The following is a 20892-nucleotide window of genomic DNA, read 5'->3' as shown; positions in this document are numbered from 1 at the left end:
AGAATAGAGAGAAAGAGAGACGTCGTTTTGCTGCAATTGCGTTTCTTCGAGTCGCGGAACGCGTTCCATGCTACGATGAGGCGTGTTGATTGACGACGATTGCCGGCTTCACGAGCTGAGATGCTTTTCGAACGGAAGTTCCGAAAAACATGCCTCTGACTCAGCTATCTAAGTGTACACACAAACATCCGTACATACATACGCGCGCACACGCGTGCTCGTAAACTTACGCATATTTCTAATATATATATATATATTTATGTATATATATGTATGTGGGAAATAATATATATATATATAATACATGCACAACAAATTTATTATATATTTATTTATTTCTATACACTTGTATGCATGCGCATGAACGGCGGATCAGTTTCACGGTAATGATTTGTTCTTCTTTTTTTATCATACAAATATATTTATTTTATTTATTTATTTTTCAGTTTTATTATATTATTCAATTATAATTTTACAAAGTGTGAAAAGTGATAAATTTATTCGTGGAAAATGTGTTGAAAAGAACACTGACGATATCAATTATCAATAAAATGCAGGATTTGTTTGTGGAAAATGGCCAGAACAAAAATTGCGAAAGATTTTTTCCATTTTTTTTGGTATGCATAAAATGCAAAACCAAGAAAAACAGATAACTGTTGTACAAAATTGTGAAAAACAAGCTAAATAATAATAATAATAATAAATAGTAATGGAAGAAGTAGGAAAAAAAAACAAAAAATCCCGTGTTCTTCAATTTCACACTTTATTAATTTAAATATTAATTGTATAGTTTTTTTTTAATTTTTTGATGATCAATTATACAATATCGGATTTGCTTTCAGGCCAGTTGTCACCACTTGCGGACCTGTTCCACATCATTCGGATGGGAAGTAGGAAGTTTAGTATTTGAATTTTTTTTTTGTGTGTTTTTTGTTTTTGTAAAAATTTTCAACGCTGTTGGTTTGCATTAATTTTTTCCAGTGATCATGAGGCTTTGTGTATCGCGGGATGCGGCTGACGAAGAAGCAAAAGAGCAGAAACGTGTTAATAAACAAATCGAAGAACAATTGCAAAAGGACAAACAACTCTACCGCGCCACTCATCGACTGCTTTTGCTTGGTAAAATATCCTTTTTTTTTCTTTGATTGGACAAAAATAATTTGCATATCTTGTGAATATTCTTCGACAGGTGCTGGAGAATCTGGGAAAAGTACAATCGTCAAGCAGATGAGAATTCTTCACATCAACGGATTCAGTGAGCGGTAATGAACAACAACAACAACAGTGGTGTTAACAAGATTCAAATAATTATCTGATTTAAGGGAACGAAGAGATAAAATTACAGACATTAAACGAAATATAAGAGATTCGATTACGGTAATCGTTTTGTTATTTATAATAAAAAATAAAGGATCGAATAAATTTTGATTGGGCAATTTTTACAGGTTATTGTGAAATCTATGGAAGAATTGAGTCCGCCAATACGTTTGGAAAAGTCATCGAACATGGAACACGTTCGCTATATGCTCGAAGTGGCTTCCGCTCCTGATTTTCAATATCCTGACGTGAGATGAGTTTTTTTGTTTTGCTTGTTTGTTTGTTTACAAGGGTAGATGTTGTTGAAAGAAATAATTTCACATTTTTATTTATTTATCTGTTTGATGTTTATTTTTTGCAGGATTTTTTTGATCGTGTCAAAAATTTGTGGAGAGATCAGGGAGTTCAAGCCTCTTACGAACGGTCCAACGAGTACCAGTTGATCGACTGTGCCAAATAGTATGTTTGAACGCAGAGTTTGAAAGAGAGAGAGATGTGTTGAAGCGGATTTTGAAATTTTTTCTTTTTTAGTTTTCTTGATAAAATAGACGAGGTGCGCAAAATTGACTATACACCTTCTGAACAGGTATTTGTTTGTTTCATTGTTTGCTTGTTTATTTGTTTGTTTATTGTTTTTGCACTAACAGGATATCCTGCGGTGTCGTGTGATGACGACTGGCATTTTTGAAACAAAATTCGAAGTGGACAAAGTTCGCTTTCAGTAACTGATTGATTGATTGATTGATCAATTGATTTATTATTATTATTATTAACTTTTATATCGTTGATACAGTATGTTCGATGTCGGTGGTCAAAGAGACGAACGTCGGAAATGGATACAATGCTTCAACGACGTCACGGCCGTCATATTCGTCTGCGCATCGTCGTCTTACAATATGGTCCTTTTGGAAGATAAAACTGTCAACAGGCTTCGAGAGTCGTTGAGTCTTTTCAAATCAATTTGGAACAACAGGTCCGCTTATTTACATATATATATATATAGACTGATGCGAAGTTTCAAATTATTTTTATTTTTAAAAAAATTAAATTTTTTTGTTCATCTTTTTCAGGTGGCTCAAAACAATCTCAGTTATTCTTTTTCTCAATAAGCAAGATCTGCTTGCGGAGAAGATCAAATCGGGGAGGCACAAGCTCGAAGACTACTTTCCTGAATATTCCAACTATCTGATCCCTTCCGATGGTAAGTTACAGTCGAACTCTACAATACTCTACAGTTCATATGTAAAACTTAATTACTAATTTTTTTCTTACTGTAGTATTAATAGTAGTAGTAGTAGTAGATGCTGTTGTTGCTGCTGTTGCTGTTGTTGTTGTTGTTGTTGTCGATTTTTAATGTATATATTTTTTGCAAGAAAAAATAATTTTTTTTAATTTTAATTTTGTCCAATTATCTATGTTTGTTGGTGTTCTTTTATTTCTTTTTATTTTTATGCAAATATTTTTTTACGAAATCGATTGCTCATCGGAAGCAAAAGCACACTAGTCTAGTCTAGTTTAGTCTAGTTAGTTTGTCGTAGATGGTGTGTATTGTATTGTATTGTATTGTATTGCATAAAATATTTCTTTATTCATTGATTACTGATTTGTAAAGGAGTGTGTTATTAAAATTTTTTAGCTCAATTTGAACCTGGTGAAGATCCTTGCGTAGTGAGAGCAAAGTATTTTATTCGGGGCGAATTTCTGGTAATTATGTTGTTGTTTTGTAATGTGTTGTGTAATATACGATACTGTTATATATGCTCCGTTGTTGGATGTGTCTGTTGTCGTTGTCCTTTGCTGCTCTGTGGACTGTGTGTGTGTCTGTCTTTTTAGAAACTGTGTCTACCTAGCATGCGTGAACAGGCTGCGGGCGTGCCTTTGCCGTGCGTGTTGACTGAGGAAAGTGCGTCGGCAAAGCCGCTGGTGCAAACTGGCCGCGGTGGCACGTTGACGTTGCACGCTTTGAGAAGGTTCTGCAAAAGTTTCATTTTTTTATTTTAATTTTTATTTGTTTTTGTTTTTTATGCTTCCTCTCGTTTATTTGTTTGTTTGTTTGTTTTTTAGTTTTCGTTTTTTTGGTAAAAGTGAACAACACACACAGCAGAGAGAGACCGAGAGAGAGCGAGGGAGAAGGAGAGAAGGGGAGGTTGAGACTGAGAGAGAAAGCAGAAATTGTAGGAAAAACAAAATATTTTTTAATAATTAATTATTTTGAAAATTTGAATTAATTAGTTGCGATGTGAGCGCGACCAATTGTCATTTCGTTTCATTCTAGCCACAATTCTTCATCAGTATCGCGAACTTATCGGTACATTTATCCGCACTTTACGTGCGCGTTAGATACCGCTAACGTGAGGCGCGTTTTCGACAACTGTCGAAATATTATACGTCGTCAGCTTTTCCTCGACAAAGCATCATTCATCTTTTAACACAGAACACAAAACAAAACAAAAAACAAAAAAATATTTGCAACTCAATCTCTGCCTCGATTATGAGACCAAAACCGCTTTGGATTTATTTTCTCTTTTCAACGAGGTATGGATTGGATTTTGTTTGTTTGTTTGTTTTTTGATCACGAAATTTCAATCCAAACCCAACTGGCTAGCTGATTCAGTGACCACCCTTTGCTTGGCATCGACCAAAAAAAAAACATTCCAACGACTCTATTTCTAATCTCATCCGTTGCATTTCTTGTCGGTTGTTGTTCGCAGCGATCAATTTGCATATGCAAAAGTTTCTCACCGAAGCGGATCTTTATTTTGTTAATTTTGTTTTGTTTTGGTTTGGTTTGGTTTTTTTTTTATCACGCTTGCGCTCTTCCAATTCCATTGCGAAATTAGCAAATCAAATCACAATTGGCGCTTTACTTATATATATAATAACGGCAATTCCACACCATCTATCTATCTATCTATCTATATATTTATTTATTTGTTTATTATACACACGCAGTTTTTGTACACAGGCAACAGCTTGATATTTTCTTTTGCGAATCTTTTACCAGAAGCTTGCATTTTTAAATTTTAAAATATTTATTATTGTTTTGTTGTTGTTGTTTATTTTCAATTGTATTTTTGTTTCTATTATTCGTTGAATATATATATATATATCAGTTGAAAGTGCACGCACGGTGACTGTACTCGATGATTTGTTTGTTTCGTTGTTGTTGTTGTTGTCGGCTATTTGAGCATTTTTCTGTTTTGCCATTTTGTTCGAAAAATTTTTGGATTATAAATAAAATTAATTCCGCTTGCTATTTCTATGCACATTGCTGCAGATATTTTGAAATGGCACTTTTTGTTTGTTTGTTTGTATTTTTGATTTCCTTTTTTTATTGTATTCTTGTTCTTCTTTTAACCGTATGATAATTCTGCTCGTTAGTCACTTTGCTTGCTAGTATTAGTATTAGTGTTGTTGTTGTTGTTGTTGTCAATGTTCTAATTATTGTCATGCTGTTGTAAAATTATGCATGTTTATAGTTCCTTCCTGTGCTTTTTTGCCATATTTGGTGTAGAATAATTTCATTTACCGCGACATCGGATATTTTTTTGTTGCAGCTTATTTCGACGGCTACCGGTGACAGCCGGCACCATTGTTATCCTCATTTCACATGTGCAGTGGATACGGAAAATATTCGAAGAGTGTTCAACGATTGCCGTGATATAATTCAAAGAATCCACTTGAGGCAATACGAGCTACTTTAGCGCCTTGTACGCCTTGTTGTTGATCAGGTTGAGGCAGTGTATACTTCTGGCTGATCGCATCGCATCAAATCCATTCAATTCAATTCAGTTCAGTTCAGTTCAGTTCAATCCGGTTCAATTCAAATCACATCCTATCACCGCCCCTCCTCTTCTCCCCAACCCCTCATTCTCCTCCTCCTCCTCCCTACAATCACGCCCACCCCCACCCCCTTACTGTATAATTGTTTTTATTACACCTCCTGCTCGGCTGAATGGCCGCAGTTGGTAAAACTGTTGGACAATGATGTCCATTTTTTTTCACCGAATGCTCTTACTACGATCATCACCGTCACTTCCACACCACCACTGCTGCATTGTGATAACAATTCTTTTTTCTGTTCTCTCAAATCTGCATCACCTGCAAAGAAGGAAGAAGAAAAAGAATTATATATTTCATCGAACAATTTTGATTCGATTGTGGTTGTTTTTTTTTCTTTTAATTTAAAACTTTTTTCCTTTTTATAATTTTTTTTGTTTTACCCATTTGTTATTGTCTGTTGCATTTTTTTGGCTGAACGGCATCATGGCACCACTACCTTACCCTGGTGCTCAGTGGCTACAAAAACCAACTGCGAACCGTTGAACAATTAATTAATTCTACTGTGCGTGCAATTATTATTATTATTATTATTATTATTATTATTATTTGTTTCTTGTTGCGATGGATGCGTAGACTTTTTTCTTCTTTTTGGTGGGAAGAGGGGAGCAGATGGGTGGGGCGGGGTGGGGCAGGGAAGGGAAGAGAAGAGAACGGAGGGGGTTAACTTTGAACCACCATCATCATCATCAACATGATAGCTGCTCGATTTTTTCTCTGAAACTTGTTGTGTTGTGTTGTGCTGTGTGCACACATACACACACACACCGTTGTCTTTGTCAAATTAGACCAACTTTTCAAATTACGACGGTACAATAAATAAGCCTAGGCCAATGTTGGGCTTGAAATTGAACCAAAGAATTGAAAAGAGAGAAGAAATTATTCAAATAGAGCAACACAACAAAAATACTACACTTTCTCATATTTTCCCTACAAGGCATGCGTCCATATCCAAGTTCATGTCCGTTCGTGCAATGCCAGGATGTGCAGAAAGAAGATGAGTTGGAGTTTTTCTTTTCGACGCATTTTTCTCAAACAATTCCACAACCCATGCGATCAGTTTATCATTATTATTAGTTATTAATTTCATATTATATTTCGAATTGCCTCCCTTCAGCCCCGTTCCCCTATAAATGATTTCTACTGTTGTTGTTCTTGAAACTATAACTAGCTCAACCGATGCGTGAACTTGGACGCTGCTCGTCTTCCTCTTCCATCTTTCCCCCCCTCCCTGCTCTCCTTCCCTTTATATCCTGCCTCCCGGCCCCTGTCCCCACTCTTCCACGAGCTCCCCTTCCCGTCAAACAAAAAGAAAATTTAGTTGCGCACCTCAAATTTTATCAGACCTTTTTTTTGTTTCTGACTGCCTTGAACTGTGTACTGCGTGTGAACAGTGCGCGTTGATCCGTATCAATTTATTATTATTTTTTTCTTTTAATATAGTCAATTTTTTAGAAGCTTCGGTTGATACCGTTGCGATGAAAATATGTACAAAACTTTTCTCACAAGTTGAAAAAAAGTTGTATTTCGAATAAATATTTCTCTTCTGTATCTATGTATGTTGTTCATCGATTCCCACTGTTGCAGTTCATTCAAACAAAACACCAAAAAAAAGCAAGGAGGATACTGTTTATTTATGGAAATTTATACTAAATTATCGGTTCAATTCAATGCGCAACGAATGAACAAACGAACGAACTAAAAGAGGTAAAGATTTGTACATTGGCAAGCATCCATCACACATATTTTTTTCTTTTCTTTTCTTCTATCTTTTGTGGATTATTTTGATTTTGAAATTCTCGAAAATACAATTTTCAGTTTCCAAAAAGAAAAGAAACTTTAAACAATTACCCGTGGAAGATTGTAAATTTCAAACTTTAAACTTTTTGAATTTTCACTTTTTTCCACTTTAAAGTAAAACGCATTAAAAGGCACACACACACTGGAGGGACGAACAACCGGGATACAAAGTCATTTTTGCTCAGCTCGTCGTACAGTCTGCTACGCTGTTTTTCGCTGCTGTGAAAAACTTCGACAATTTTCGTATGGGAAAAATGAGACATTTCCGCGATGAGAATCGAACGTCATCTGTTCAGCACGAGATCAAACAGAACAGAATTATCGACAGGATCTACAAGAAGTTGAACGCAAAATTGAACATCCGGGTTCGTCGTGAGGTTGTGGCCCACATTTGGAGCAAGCACGGATGTCGCAAGAATGCTCATAAATGGTTCGGAAGGTTCGACAAACGGATCCCATCTTACTTCTTCAGCGAGTATCATTTGGTCAAAGCGATCACCAAAGCCACAGCGCCGTAAATATTTATTTGTTTGTTTATTTGTTGATTGATCTGTTTGAAAACAAACGCTTTACTGTTTTTTTTCTCTTTTTCAGCTTAAGTCAAAGATGGATTGAACAATTTCCAAATCAAATGTATGCATTTGCATCCTTAGAAGAACCCATCGGTTGCTCTGTGGTGAACATAAGCAGAACGATGAACGCTCTGTGCGTCTCCTCGTTTGTTATGGTCATCGTTAACCGATATCAAGGCCTTGTTACGGCTTATCCAATTTAAATTAGATAATCTCCAAATTAATCGGCCCTTTCTTTTCGACCATTTCAAAAATAACTTGATTTACCAATTCTGCTGTATTCCTTTTACATTCACGTTTATTGACTTGTTTTTCTTTGTATTTTTAAATTCTGTTGCTTGTTAACAATTATTATCATTAATAAATCAGATTTATCAAATACGTTGTTGAATAGAAAAATTCAACATTTTGCTGAACTGAAATAAATATTCACATTATATGTTTTTTAAAAAAATATTACTTCAGTTTGTATAGTTCAATACAAATAAAAATGGCAAAATTAAAAATTAAAGTTCAAAATTACCAGAACAAAAATTACAAACTTTATGCATACTAACGCATACTGTAGCTATTTTCAAGGCACGTGAAATGTATAAAAAATTAAGATCGAATAATTTTATTCTACTAGAAAATCACTTGATATATATTTTTCATATTATATAAAATATATATGTATACATTTATTTATTTATTTTCTCTTTTATGAATTTTGGAAAGAATTTCAACATATATCCTTTACCATTTATACGTTACGTTGACTGTTGTTGCCTGCTTTTCAAAATTCTTTTCCTCTGCCCTGTTCAAGCGATCCATTTCACATTTCAATATTACTTTAATTATTGATTTTATGAGTTTGAGCATATTTTCTCTACAAATTTTATCCGTTCCTGTGAACCTAATTTTAATTAAAATGTACAATTCATTTACATCAAGTAACAAGCATAACAAACAAACACCGTCAACTGGATTTTGCATATTATTTATTCCCTCGCATTAATAATTCAAATATTCATGGTTGTTTCTTTTTTCTTGAAATCGCAAAGGTAACTAACTATTAACTATTTCATACAATTGAATAAAATGGTGAATAAATAAATGTTTTGAAAAATTTTTCTCCGCTATGATGAAGATGATTTAATTTTAATTTTCTGAAATATAGATAAACAGATATTTCCAGCTGATTTGATTGGTTAGTTACAGTAAAAAAGAAAAGAACTTTACTCCGTTCAACAATGATCATTCTTATTTGAGAATTTGTAATTTTGTTGCAAAACTTTTAAAAAGTGAGTTTTCTTTCTTTAAATTTTCCAATACTTTGATTATATTGAATAATAATAAGCGGTATGAATTTTGTTCATAATTCAATGTGAACAAAGTGTAGAACATGATTTGGGACAGTTTGATTTGTAAATGAGAAAACGAGTAGTACATGTCTTGGCAATGATTATTTTCTGGATAAATCAAGAAAAGAAAATTTTTTTTTCTCTTGAAACAGTAGCAGAAAGGAAATTTGTTAGTAATTAATTTTCTAATAGACTGGGTAACGTGAGTGTTGATCAGAAAAGATGGATGAAATCAGGGTTGACAAATGAATGGATAATTGAAAGAAAAAAAATTTTTTTTAAATAAAATTCCCGATGATAATGATTAGGGGTGATGTATGGAAAATCAAAGACAAGAATAAATAATAAATAATGGAACGTCGGTGAGGAACAATGGTACAGAATTGAATAAAATGGTAAGAAGAAGAAAGTCGACAACCGAATGCGGTCGAGCCGATTTGAACTGACTGAAGACGTCAGAAGTGGGGCGGGAGCTGTGCAAGCTTATCCCCCAAGCATTTTCTGTTGTCTGTTTCAATCGATTAGTCAGTTGTTTCAGTTTCATTCTTTTTCAACAACCAGCAAAATCAGCAGATAACACAAATAAGTTAGCCGAGAGAGCAGCAAGCATGCAAGCATGCATGCATGCAAGCAGGCAGGCAGGCACATTTGTGGCTTTCATTATTCTGGACAATTTCTGAGCAGAAGAACATTGGCAGACTGCTCATTGGCGCCCGGTTATATTGGTTGTGGCCTTTCACAAATCCGCCAACAAGCTAACATTAATAACAACAACCAGTGGAGCTTGATATTATTTTGATAGATTTCTTTCCAACTTCTCTCCTATAGAGGCTATATAGAGTTGCTTTTTCCATTCCAATTAGCCCCTTGTTTTCGTTATCTCAATTCTCTGGCCTAAGCTAAAATTTTAAGTAGCGCACGTTGGCAGAATTTCTGCGACAACTGCGAACAAATAGAAGCAATTCATCTAGAAGAATCGAAATAAACAATGAGTAGGAGTAACAATGTCAATCAAATGATGAACATCAAAATTGTAAAACAAATGATGATAGTTGAAAATGAAAAAGAAATATTTATATATTATTTATTATGCATAATTATTATTATGCAAAGTACATAATAATGAATATATAATAAAGAAAAAAAAAATATATATATATTTATGAAGCATAACAATATACAACGGATATATATATATATATATATATATATATTGTTGTTGTGGGTGTGTGTACATGTGGAGAAAAAAAGTGAAAAGAAAAAAGAAGAAGAAGAATGAATATTTCAGTCTCGTCCCATCGAAGAGTAACATTGATGGAATGCAATGGGAGGAGCGGCTAGATGGTGAAGAGCCAAAACGTCCGCGTTTGCTATTCGTCAGTGAAGGCAGTTCCCGCCCACCACTGGCGGCAGCCACTGGTGTGGCGTTGTTCTCCCATCCGGCCGCTATCGCGTCATTGAAAACTTCGGCCGCTGAAGCTTCTTGCCAAGAGTCAGCGTTGAACAACGCTTGATCTAGCTTGCTTCTTCTCACTTTTGCCGTTCGTCAGCTAGCGCGCCCCCGCGCACGTCGCACGCACAACACGCTACACACAAATTATACATACACGTACGTACACGTGCATTTTCATATAGTTGAAGAGAGATTCTTGATCAAGGTTAATGAAAAGCAAAGATCAGCGGTGAAAACAACAACTCTTTCTATATTCTTGTAATTTGAGAGGGAAATTTCTGCTTCTCTTTCCCAACATTTGCTACACTGAAAAGTTGATATCTGAATTTTCCTCTGCCTCTACATATACATATACATATACATATATATATATATATATATATATATATACATTTATCCGACGAAGAAGAACAAGTGGAAAAATTCTATTCTATTCTACACTACAAACAATCAACCTTGGCTTTTTGAGTGTCAGTCACTTGCGTTCGCATATATTCAAAGTGTTCTACTGTTTTCACAAGAATTAAACGGCGGTACAACGATCGTGTTGATCGATCATAGCCGACGAGTGGCAGGAGCCGATCGAACGCGCCACGCATGGCCGTCATTGCTACTGTTGTCGCGGTGAAATGCTGGCCGTCATTCGGCAGCCACACCCGGTCCACACCTTTCTTCCTGTTTGTTATTCAACAATACTGAATAACATACAGATACATATATATACATATATATATATACCTACCTATCTTCATACATACAAATAAACACAGTACATATACCTACCTACCTATATTGTATATATACATATATGTATATGTATATGTAGTTTTATACATATATGTATATTTTAGTAGATAAATATATAAATAAATAAATAAATAAACAATTATTTATTTATTTATTTATTATATATTTATTTATATAAAAAGGTCATATTATGAACGGAGGCCGATTTGATTTTGATGATGGCGGCACTTACTGCGGTGGTTGGGAAGATGGCAAAGCACACGGGCACGGTGTCTGCACTGGACCGAAAGGCCAGGGTGAATATTCTGGCGCTTGGCATTATGGTTTTGAAGTATCTGGCGTGTACGCTTGGCCAAGCGGTAATACGTATGATGGTCAATGGCAAAATGGAAAGCGGCACGGACTGGGAGTGGAAAGACGTGGACGATGGGTTTACCGAGGCGAATGGACTCAAGGATATAAAGGTCGGTACGGTGTGCGGCACAGCACTAGCTCAAATGCCAGGTATACAGGTACCTGGGCAAACGGATTGCAGGATGGTTACGGCACGGAAAATTACGCCGACGGAGGTAATATAATTCCTTCTTCTTTGTTATTGCGCACTTTTTTGCTTTTTTTTATATAAATAACTACGCGTATTTGTTCAGCTTTATCTCAGAATTTGTCCTTTCGCTTAAGCATGTATATTGACAAGCTGTTTTGCCTGCGTTGTCCACTGCTTGAACTGGACAACCATTGACCATTAGTTCAATAAGCTTCAATACGATCATTTGCATTTGATCAATTGCTACTTTCTTCAGGCCAACTTGCGCGTGCAATATGCACTTGTCGCAGGTTGCAAGCAAAGCGTTCGTTCCTCAGCTCTTCATTTTCATCAGCGGGTGCCAAACAGGGACACACACCATGCATGCATGTATATATATATATTTATTTATTTATCTATTGATCAATTTTCACCTGATGAACTCTGACAATTTCAAACTATAATATAAGCATAATTATCTGATTAGTTCATATTTATTTATCTAAATACAATCTACGGTCCGTAAATGCATTTGCATGAGAGTTGGCATAATAAGAAGTTGTTCTGTTGGATGAAAATATATCTGACTGAATAAAATGTAAAAATAAATGTAGCAATTTGCATTTTCCATTGATACTGCTTTGAATTAATATTGACACTAATGTACGCAGTAAGTAATTAAAAATTCAGGGCTCAGTTTTTTTTCCCCAGTAATATTTTCAGATTCAATCAAAAGTGTTCATAATTGGAATAAACAAGATCAAGCGTTTTAGATTGGCGTTTTTCAATTTTCTTTAAGTTGAGATAATTTCAATAAATTTTGATCAGCAGCAGCTTTTGATCTATGACCTCAGGTTTTCGAGGAACAATATGCAAAAATTTATTCCGATGTGTTTGTTCATTGTAGCGTTATACTTATGTTGATGGGTTATCATCTCCGCTACAATCGAGATGAATTGACTCCTATTTTTGAAACAGTAAAACTGATGTATCGATTTTATTCATCTTACTTTATTAGATTCCGAGTAATCCGCACGGAATATGCAAGTCTTCTTCAATCAAATGGGATATCCATTAGCAATCCAAAATTATTCGAAGAACTGCATGTACGTTCGACATTGTGAAAAGGTTTTTATTTTTATTTCTTTTACAAATTGAATGTATTCGTTTTTCTACTGTTGCAATATTTTTCTGTAAAATGTAAAATTAACAACAACCGAAATAGAAATACAGTTGAATAAGAAGAGGTCATTTTTTCTTTTCCAAAGCACATTTATTTCATCTGTGATATTTTATCGAATATTATATATTAATATTTATTATTTTTTTTGTTTGTTCGTTTGTGTGTGTGCGTGCATGTGTTACTGTTGGATATGATTGTTTGTATGATTCACATCTGTGATGTCCTTAGGGGGTGGGGGATACAGAGATGGTTGTTGGCTGTATGTTTGGCATTTGGCAAGAATGTCAGAAATTCGATCGTTCTATTGAAAATTTAATAATTCGGCTTAAAGTGACATATTGCATTAAAAGACTGTAAAAAGAAAAAATCGCTTGAATGAGGAGAAATCGTTGCTAGTTAGAGTTCGAGCTATTTGCATTGTCTAGTGTTTCAGCGGTTTATTCGGAAACTCAGTTTCAAATGGTGACAAGCTCATGAACGTTATCGATCCACATTCTTTACCAAAGCATAATGCATGATTTCCTTTTTGCTTCTCTTTCACTTTTTCCTTGCCTACTTCTCTTCTCAGTAAATGAATCAAGCGATCAAAAGTGTGCTGCTGTTTCTTTAAAAAGATGACCGTCAGACCATTAGTCAGGCAGAGTGAGCAGAAAGGAATTTCCTTCCATTGGCTGCTTCTAAGTGAGATGAACTAATTTATGCTTATGACCTGACCAATTTTTATTGTTCTTTGAGGATGATTAATCTGCGTTCTTTAATTGCCAATCGATGCAAACTGTCCTTGCTTTTACTAACAGCAGCAGCCACACACATACACAACTGTGATAATTATTTCTCCGCTTTCGAAATCAGATAACTGAGATGAAATACTTTGCTAAAAACATTAGAACAAACGACCAGTGTCATTTCCTTTTTTTCCCCCCTTCATTATGTACAGCTATATATCTATTTATTTTCTCCTGATTTTAATTGCTTAATTTTAGTTGTACGCGTTTCAGCAGCAGCGGCAGCACCAATGAATATATTTTATCACCTACTGTTCCAAGCAATATTTTTCTTTTCCTTTTCTATCGTTATGCTGCTAGATTGATTTTTTAACTTTTGAAAAATAAATTTTTTTAATTTATTTTATGGAGAGTGATATAAAAACATATTGTTATAATAGTTGTGTAGTTGCGGTTTGTTTGTAATTTATTATTCAGCTTCGGAGATTGCAATTTATAAAAGGTAATTTTCAAAGATGCGGGTATTTTTATTGATTGAACAAAAGACGGAAATTGCTAGCTTTTGCGTCGCCGGTTCTTCTTATCATTTTAGCGGACGCTTTTAGCCGCCTCTTTGCTTTGCTAGATAGCACAATTTTCATATTATGATGAGCACTCGGGGGTCATCAAGTTTTAGTTTACCTAAAAGCTCACAATCTGATGTTACAATTGATTTTGCAAAGGCTTCATTCACAATGCTAACATGCGCGTGTTGTAAAAGTAGTAGTAGTAGTAGTAATAATAATAATAATATCAACACAGTTTTCACAGAATTGTATAATGCTTAATGGGATTTCTGTTTTCTTAAAAGGTTGGCACAAAATCAAAATTAGCTAAACAGATTAGAATGCATTCTAGTGATTGATCGTTCGTCGCATTTCAATATCCGTCATTGTCGAATGGATACATACAAATGTACTTTACAAACACATTAACGCTTTCAACTGATCCGTCTATTCAATCTTGTTTAAAGAAATAAAGCAAACAGTTATTTTTTTTTGAAAAAAAAGCTTCATATTCATTTATTGAAATACTGTTCTTTTTTTTCTCATTTTAACCAGTATGTTTATTTATGCTTTTCATTAAGTCGTACGATGGTCATTTTTTAATCTTAAGCACAGTCCACTCATCCTTTATTTATGTTTAATGAATTTTCAATCACTCTGTCAGAAGCGCAGAGTTGATTTTTATTTCCTTTTTGTTTTTCTTTTTGTAATAGTCAAAATGATTTCATTATCCACATTTTGATGGTTACTGATGAAGAATTCAGGCAGGCATATTTCAGTTTTCTCATTTGAGTGATTGGAATGAAAAACAAGATTCCACATTTTACAATCAATGTGTTTAAATAAGCCTGTGTTGTTACGTTTTGTTTTCCGTGACGTTTGCTTTGCGACGACGACGACGACGACGACGGCGACAAGTGCGCATTCAGTATCAAGAACTGAGGAAGTAATATTTGCAGATATATATATATATATATATATATATAGTTTTTTGAAGTTCTCATTCCAACAATTATACTACTTGTGTAGAAATATATATATATATATATATATATATAGAGGAGACACGTTTGGAAAAGTCAAGATAACTAGTAGTAATGTTATATGTGAAAATTCTTCCAACTTGCATAGCTAAATAGCAGATGTGAAAGTTTGTGCGAAACAAACGCAAGTAAATAAAACACACATTTTCTCAATAAATCTTTCCCTCGATATTCAAAAAACACCGAGTGAAATTGTTATTTGCAAGCAATTTTTTAGTGTATGAATATTATCAAGTATCTTTCCAAAAGTAAATGTAAAATTTTGACGATCGAGTCGGCATAAAAAATAAGCTGAAATAAATAAAAAGCAAGAAATATCCTATGCTAAAGTTTGCTTTTTTTTCATTCTTTTACATCTCAACATTTTACACTTTTATTTTTCAATAGCAAGCAAGCCAATGGGTTTTTTAGAAAAGAAACAAAAAGCAGAAAAATCAGCTAATATTATTTACCACTTTTAATTTATTCGATTATCTTTGATAATTTTTTTTAACTTAATAATTGTTCCGAATATTAACTATCCAACTATTGAAATACTAATGTTAACAACACATTCACACAGTTTCAGGAGAACTCATTAGCAGCGGATGTGCTGTGCTGTTGATTGATTATTATAATCATCAATGAAAGTGAAGAGGAAAATGTGAACTGAAAGGCTTATGCAATTACAGTGAAATACAAATTGAGTAAACATAATAATCATTTTAATCAACGGTTATGCAATAATATTTTCCAAGCCAAGCTGTAAGATGCAACACAGCGAGGTTCTATTTTCTATACATCCAGTCAGTCTAGTATCAGAGAATATGCTGAATTTGCTGGAAAAATTAATTGTTCCTTCATTGTTGTTTGAGATTTTGGTCTTTAGAAAACAGTTCTCTCAACAGAAATGTTGTGCATCATTTTTTAAATTTTTATTTTTTGCTAAGCGCTGGTGAAAAATGTTGAGCAGCTATAGATTGTTTGTGCAATTTGAAACAAAACGTTGAAGAATAGTGATTGAGACGAGATTGCTCAAAATTGTTGAATAAAAGTAGGCGTTCATTTCTTGTTGCGAGGAAGTTAGTTATTTTTTCCGTTGTTTGATCATTCAGATGTTTATATATTATTATTTAAATTGCCAAGTGATCAAAAGCAAAAGTGTTTTCTGAATTTCATCAAAACAGCAAATGATGAAAGCAGCAGAGCAAAAATAGCTTGCTGGCTGTTCAATTTCAGTTTATTTGACAACTGGGATAAATAGATGGATGATGCATATTTTCTTGAACAGTTTTTGCTTCGCATTACCAAGATTGAATTAGCGAAGCCACAAATTATATACTATACTTTGAATTTTATAATTATTAATTATCTTTGAGTAACTTTAAATAAAAGAGGGAGGGAGGGAGGGGGGAACCGCTTTTCATTGTCATTTGTGAAGAAGTTATTATAATTGTTGAATGAATGTTGTTCGAATAGATCAATATGATTAATTCCAGCTTTGCAGACCGGAAATGAGATTTTTTGGAAAAAAAGCTCTCTGACAGATTAATAGGATGTTTCATTAACAAATAAGCTCCGCTAAATGACAATGTATTGACCAGAATAGCCGATTTCCAAGCATGATACTGTCTCTGATAATTTAGTGAAAGCTTTAACTCAATAAAGACTTTCACTTATATTGAACCCTTTCATTTTGCAAATGTTTATTTAACAGTTGAACGCTTAATGAAAAAAGAATTGATTTCAACATTTCCTTGCACTACTTTTAAAGTGTTTCAATTTACAACGCTGCATTCAAACAAGCAATTGTTCTGTATTCAAAATTGGAATATGTAAATTTTATGACTAGAGGATGAAATGTGAGCAAAGCTTGAATTGTGAAATCTTTCGCAATTTTGAAATTATTCACTTTCAAGCTAGTATGAATAGAAAGTATGCATAAAAGGATTTCTATCTTATTATTATTATTATTATTATTTATTCAATTTAATGACGGTACTTCATTTTTGAATTGTTCAAGTTGTGAGCGCGCAACTTTATATATCAGTAAAAGATAATATTACTGATCTCAACGAGACATGTAAGAGTTGTCATTGGAAGAAATTCTTGAAGAACTAAAAGTGATTGAGTTGTTTTGAAATGCTGCAGCAGTCGTGGATTATTCGAAGCAGTTTTATTTTATGAAAATAATTTCAATTTCACAAAGCAACTGAATAATGCTTTTTTTTATATTTTCTTAAAATTAACCTCCTCCAATAACATTTGTTTGTTGTTTCATTCATTCATCGTTTAATTTTATTTTTGTTACTTTTGAGAGAAACTAAAAAATTCGGCTGAAGTGAATCTTTTAGTATCTTTTTCAATTTGCGCTTGTCAGGCTTTCTTTATTCAAGCAAAGCTCGAGCAGCTGTATTGATCGAAATTCATGCATATTTGTTGTTCACAATTCAAGTTCCACGCTGTCAAACAAACATTCATTACGACAGTATACTAGTGTTGGTAGATGTTGGCTGAGAATTATTTTTGACAATATTTGTAAAAGTTTACTTCACTTGTTTGCATCTAAGCAAGAACCACTTGCTTCTTAGATCAGAGACCAGTCTGTTCTGTTCAACAGCAATGCTATATACTGGCTGTGATGATGAGCGAATAAATAATCGGTTTGGCTTGAAAGAAACTTGCTGGAGCATTGCTAAAAGCTAACTTTTGACAATTGTTGTCTTTCACTGTTTGAAAAATATGAAAAAAGCAATTTTTATCAAAACAAGCACTGTGCAATTATTTTGCTTGCTAATTGTGAATAGTCATCTTTCATTTGAAGTGCATCATTGCATGCAATTCAACGTAGTCCACAAAGAAACAACAACCAGTGAAAGTGAATGAATTCCACCTTCAACAGACGAAGCTTGTTTATCATCTATGCTTATTTCACGTCTACATTATTGTGATAATAATAATTATTATTATCATAAGATAAATTAATGCAAGTTAGACCACTAACAATTAATGTTTTTCTTTTCCACATAACTTTACTGCTTAAAACTTTATTTAACTTTTTAATTTTGATTTTTTATTGATTGATTGTAAGGTGATAGAGTTGCAAAAAGATGAATTCACCGTTAGAAGCGACCGTCAGTTGGAAATTAATTTCTTATCCATTTTGATCAATTTTTACTCATCCTCTCATCATCAACTAACTATTTGCCAAGAGTCGATAGAGGTGCTTTGCCGTAGCATATCGGCAGTTGTTGTTGATTAATTTTTTTTTCTTCTTTCTCCAAACTCCCAGCAACTGTCGTTCATTGTTTGCTTATCACAAAGCATTTAATTCGGATAATAAGCATTAAATGCAAATTCATTTTTCGTCATAACGTTCTCGATAGTGCCAATTTTTGCAAAAATTGTTTTCAACTATGAATATGCAGTCGTCTTTGCATTGTTTTCACAGAATTTTATGTTTAAAGCAGTTTGTAAAGTGCACATCCAAACAGGTGCTCAGGAGAGAATGATAATTGTTCAATAATGGGATTTAAAATTAAAATATTTCAAAAATTAATACTATTATGTTTACAAAATTTACACGAAAAGAATAAAACGGAAAATTTTTAATTAATTATACTTCAACTTTTTGCGGTGCATATTTTTGAGCTTTCATTGATAATAAATTTCATTAAAGTTGTTTTGTGAAATGGAATTTGAACCATTGCAAGCAGTTGATCATCCATCGTCTTTGTAAAATGATTTCAAACTGTAATGCAGGATTTATTTTGAAAATGTTACGTTGGTTTAGAAATTGTCAGATTTAGTGGTTTATTAACGTTTCCTGCACTTTGTGTTTGCAGCTAGAATTGATTTCTTGTTTCTCTACAGAGATTTTCCAAAATGTTCACAGGCAAGCGTCCTGGTCGACGACATTTGTGACATAAATCAAGATGTAGCTAAAAAATTATTCTCTCGAAAAGCTGTTTTTTAAATATGATGCAGAAATTTAAAATCAAATAAATTAGTAATAAATTTTAAATCAGTTTGACAAAAAAAATTCCAACTTATAAATAACACTTTATTGCTTGCAATATTCAAACGAAATACTTTCTTTGAATATACGCGTGTAATGATTTTCAGTTCTCTTTTATCACGCGCAGCACTGCTTACTATACAACTGAGCGAACGAAGCATTTTTCATGCTGAACATTCACATTGAGAAATAATTATTTCCGCAGTAGCTTCTTTGTTATACTGCTATTCTTACTTACTTACTTACTTACTTACTTCGACGCATGCCAGATGCCTGATATAAATTTTTTAAGCTGAAAATTTGATCAGCAGTGATAAGTTTCAATCGAATTGATCTTTTATGCATGTAAAATGAGATTAATTTATTATAAATTGATTTCGTGTAATACATTTGAATTATTCACATTTATCACGGACAAAGTTGAACAAAGAGGAAAAAAAATATATAAATGCGGCACCACCATTGTTTCACCACATACAGCCAAGAACAATTCAACTGATGCTTGAGTGAAGTTTGAAATTGAGCAGTAACAAATGATGAATAATATATCACAGCTTCGGTTTTCAAATTTTTCAGTTGTTTTTTGCAAAATTTTTAATTTTTCAACAAACGCCTAATATTTGCAACCGTGCTTTCTTTTTTCCTCTATATGAAGGCATGTTGCTTTTCCTTGTGCTAAGTGGGGCAATTAAACACCACTACTGCTATTATTATTATTATTATTACTATTACATGTATGAAATTTACTTTGCCTGCATGTTGTTTCGAAGTAATTAATTAAACATTCGAATAATTACCAAAGTCCAATCAGATGCCTGTGTTGAAAATGCAATATTTGCATAGCATATAGTGCATATTATTTAATCAATTTTGCCTTTATGTACTGCGCATGGAGCAGAAATAATTTAACAGAAACAGCGAAGCACTGCAATTCTGTTGAGTAGAACTGTATTATTGAAAATATTTTTAATATTTGAACAATTGCTCAAAATGAAACTGTTGTGCTGCTGCAGTGCGACCAATTGTTTGGACGATAAATTCAAGAGCTGTTCATTTTTCTCATTTTTGTTCAATTGAAATTTTCTTGGAAATGGAAACTTATTATTAACATTTAAAAGAGCATTGGGCTATAGATACAAGACTAGGGGACTAAATTTTGTCCAAGGACTTTGCATTATTGTTTTGTTTGAAAATTTTCTGACAAAAGAGAAAATTCGGGGAGAAACGTTATGCAAAGATTATATATATATAATTCGCTTTTAATCAGTATATATCTTATAGAAATGAAATGAAACTTATCAATAGCATTTTTTTGTTCATATTTTTTTCATATATCATGTGAATTAATATTCTTTCTTTGCACTTTGAGAAATTGTCTTCATCGTTCGCACTAAGAACAATGAAACAAACAAAATGATTTTAATAATTTTTGATAATTCAATAAATAAAACAGTAGAAGATATCTGTTACGTTTTTTATGATATGGTATGGTATGGTAGAGCGTTGAATTGCTTCTTTAGTTTAATAATAATGAAAAGAAAATTTTTCTTATTTTTTGCTTCAATTTGCAAACGTCATTTGTCATGTTAATTAAATTAGAGAGAAGCTCTATTTGCATGTGAAATAGGATTGTTTTTGCTATCCGACGCACCGGTGTGCTTACGGATTATGGGAAACTGCAGTTGTCAAGATGAACGCGCCGGCGCGTCGGGTCTATAAGAGTTGCAGACGATCATCATTGACTTCTCTTTCAGAGCTTTCTGCCCTAGGGTGGCGGCAGTTGGCAGCCCTTTATCAGCCTCTA

General features: G+C 33.4%; 4 protein-coding genes across 4 annotated transcripts; all 4 read left to right on the top strand.

Moving 5' to 3' along the window:
* Positions 1-808: 808 nt before the first annotated feature.
* On the top strand, positions 809-2671 carry Tsp_05311 (guanine nucleotide-binding protein G(s) subunit alpha). Its single transcript, XM_003371599.1, has 11 exons — positions 809-890; positions 982-1119; positions 1190-1262; positions 1323-1377; positions 1446-1565; positions 1679-1776; positions 1849-1903; positions 1965-2038; positions 2111-2290; positions 2388-2518; positions 2595-2671. Exons 1-11 carry the CDS (start codon positions 809-811, stop codon positions 2669-2671), a joined length of 1083 nt encoding a protein of 360 aa, XP_003371647.1.
* Positions 2672-3168: 497 nt separating this feature from the next.
* Positions 3169-3657, top strand: Tsp_05312 (conserved domain protein). Its single transcript, XM_003371598.1, has 3 exons — positions 3169-3287; positions 3382-3463; positions 3550-3657. Exons 1-3 carry the CDS (start codon positions 3169-3171, stop codon positions 3655-3657), a joined length of 309 nt encoding a protein of 102 aa, XP_003371646.1.
* Positions 3658-7211: 3554 nt separating this feature from the next.
* Positions 7212-7732, top strand: Tsp_05313 (hypothetical protein). The gene is made up of 2 exons (XM_003371597.1): positions 7212-7471; positions 7552-7732. Exons 1-2 carry the CDS (start codon positions 7212-7214, stop codon positions 7730-7732), a joined length of 441 nt encoding a protein of 146 aa, XP_003371645.1.
* Positions 7733-11262: 3530 nt separating this feature from the next.
* Tsp_05314 (MORN repeat-containing domain protein) lies at positions 11263-11650 on the top strand. The gene is made up of 2 exons (XM_003371596.1): positions 11263-11576; positions 11608-11650. The coding sequence occupies exons 1-2, from the start codon at positions 11263-11265 to the stop codon at positions 11648-11650; spliced, it is 357 nt and encodes a 118-aa protein (XP_003371644.1).
* Positions 11651-20892: the final 9242 nt, after the last annotated feature.

Source organism: Trichinella spiralis, assembly GCF_000181795.1.
Source record: "Trichinella spiralis strain ISS 195 chromosome Unknown Scfld9, whole genome shotgun sequence".
Taxonomy (NCBI): Eukaryota; Metazoa; Nematoda; class Enoplea; order Trichinellida; family Trichinellidae; genus Trichinella; species Trichinella spiralis.
The sequence above is the reverse complement of the archived record's forward strand: the minus strand, read 5'-3'. Positions and strand labels throughout refer to the sequence as shown.

What these genes read in the sequence shown, in the direction of transcription:
- Tsp_05311 (XM_003371599.1), top strand. Translation starts at nt 809, where the DNA reads ATGATCAATTATACAATATCGGATTTGCTTTCAGGCCAGTTGTCACCA. An exon ending in CCACATCATTCGGATGGGAA is followed by an intron (nt 891 to 981) that starts GTAGGAAGTTTA and finishes AATTTTTTCCAG; the next exon opens with TGATCATGAGGCTTTGTGTA. An exon ending in TTGATCGACTGTGCCAAATA is followed by an intron (nt 1,777 to 1,848) that starts GTATGTTTGAAC and finishes TTTCTTTTTTAG; the next exon opens with TTTTCTTGATAAAATAGACG.
- Tsp_05312 (XM_003371598.1), top strand. Translation starts at nt 3,169, where the DNA reads ATGCGTGAACAGGCTGCGGGCGTGCCTTTGCCGTGCGTGTTGACTGAG. An exon ending in ACGTTGCACGCTTTGAGAAG is followed by an intron (nt 3,288 to 3,381) that starts GTTCTGCAAAAG and finishes TTTGTTTTTTAG; the next exon opens with TTTTCGTTTTTTTGGTAAAA. An exon ending in GGAGAAGGAGAGAAGGGGAG is followed by an intron (nt 3,464 to 3,549) that starts GTTGAGACTGAG and finishes TGAATTAATTAG; the next exon opens with TTGCGATGTGAGCGCGACCA.
- Tsp_05313 (XM_003371597.1), top strand. Translation starts at nt 7,212, where the DNA reads ATGAGACATTTCCGCGATGAGAATCGAACGTCATCTGTTCAGCACGAG. An exon ending in ATCACCAAAGCCACAGCGCC is followed by an intron (nt 7,472 to 7,551) that starts GTAAATATTTAT and finishes TCTCTTTTTCAG; the next exon opens with CTTAAGTCAAAGATGGATTG.
- Tsp_05314 (XM_003371596.1), top strand. Translation starts at nt 11,263, where the DNA reads ATGAACGGAGGCCGATTTGATTTTGATGATGGCGGCACTTACTGCGGT. An exon ending in AGCACTAGCTCAAATGCCAG is followed by an intron (nt 11,577 to 11,607) that starts GTATACAGGTAC and finishes AACGGATTGCAG; the next exon opens with GATGGTTACGGCACGGAAAA.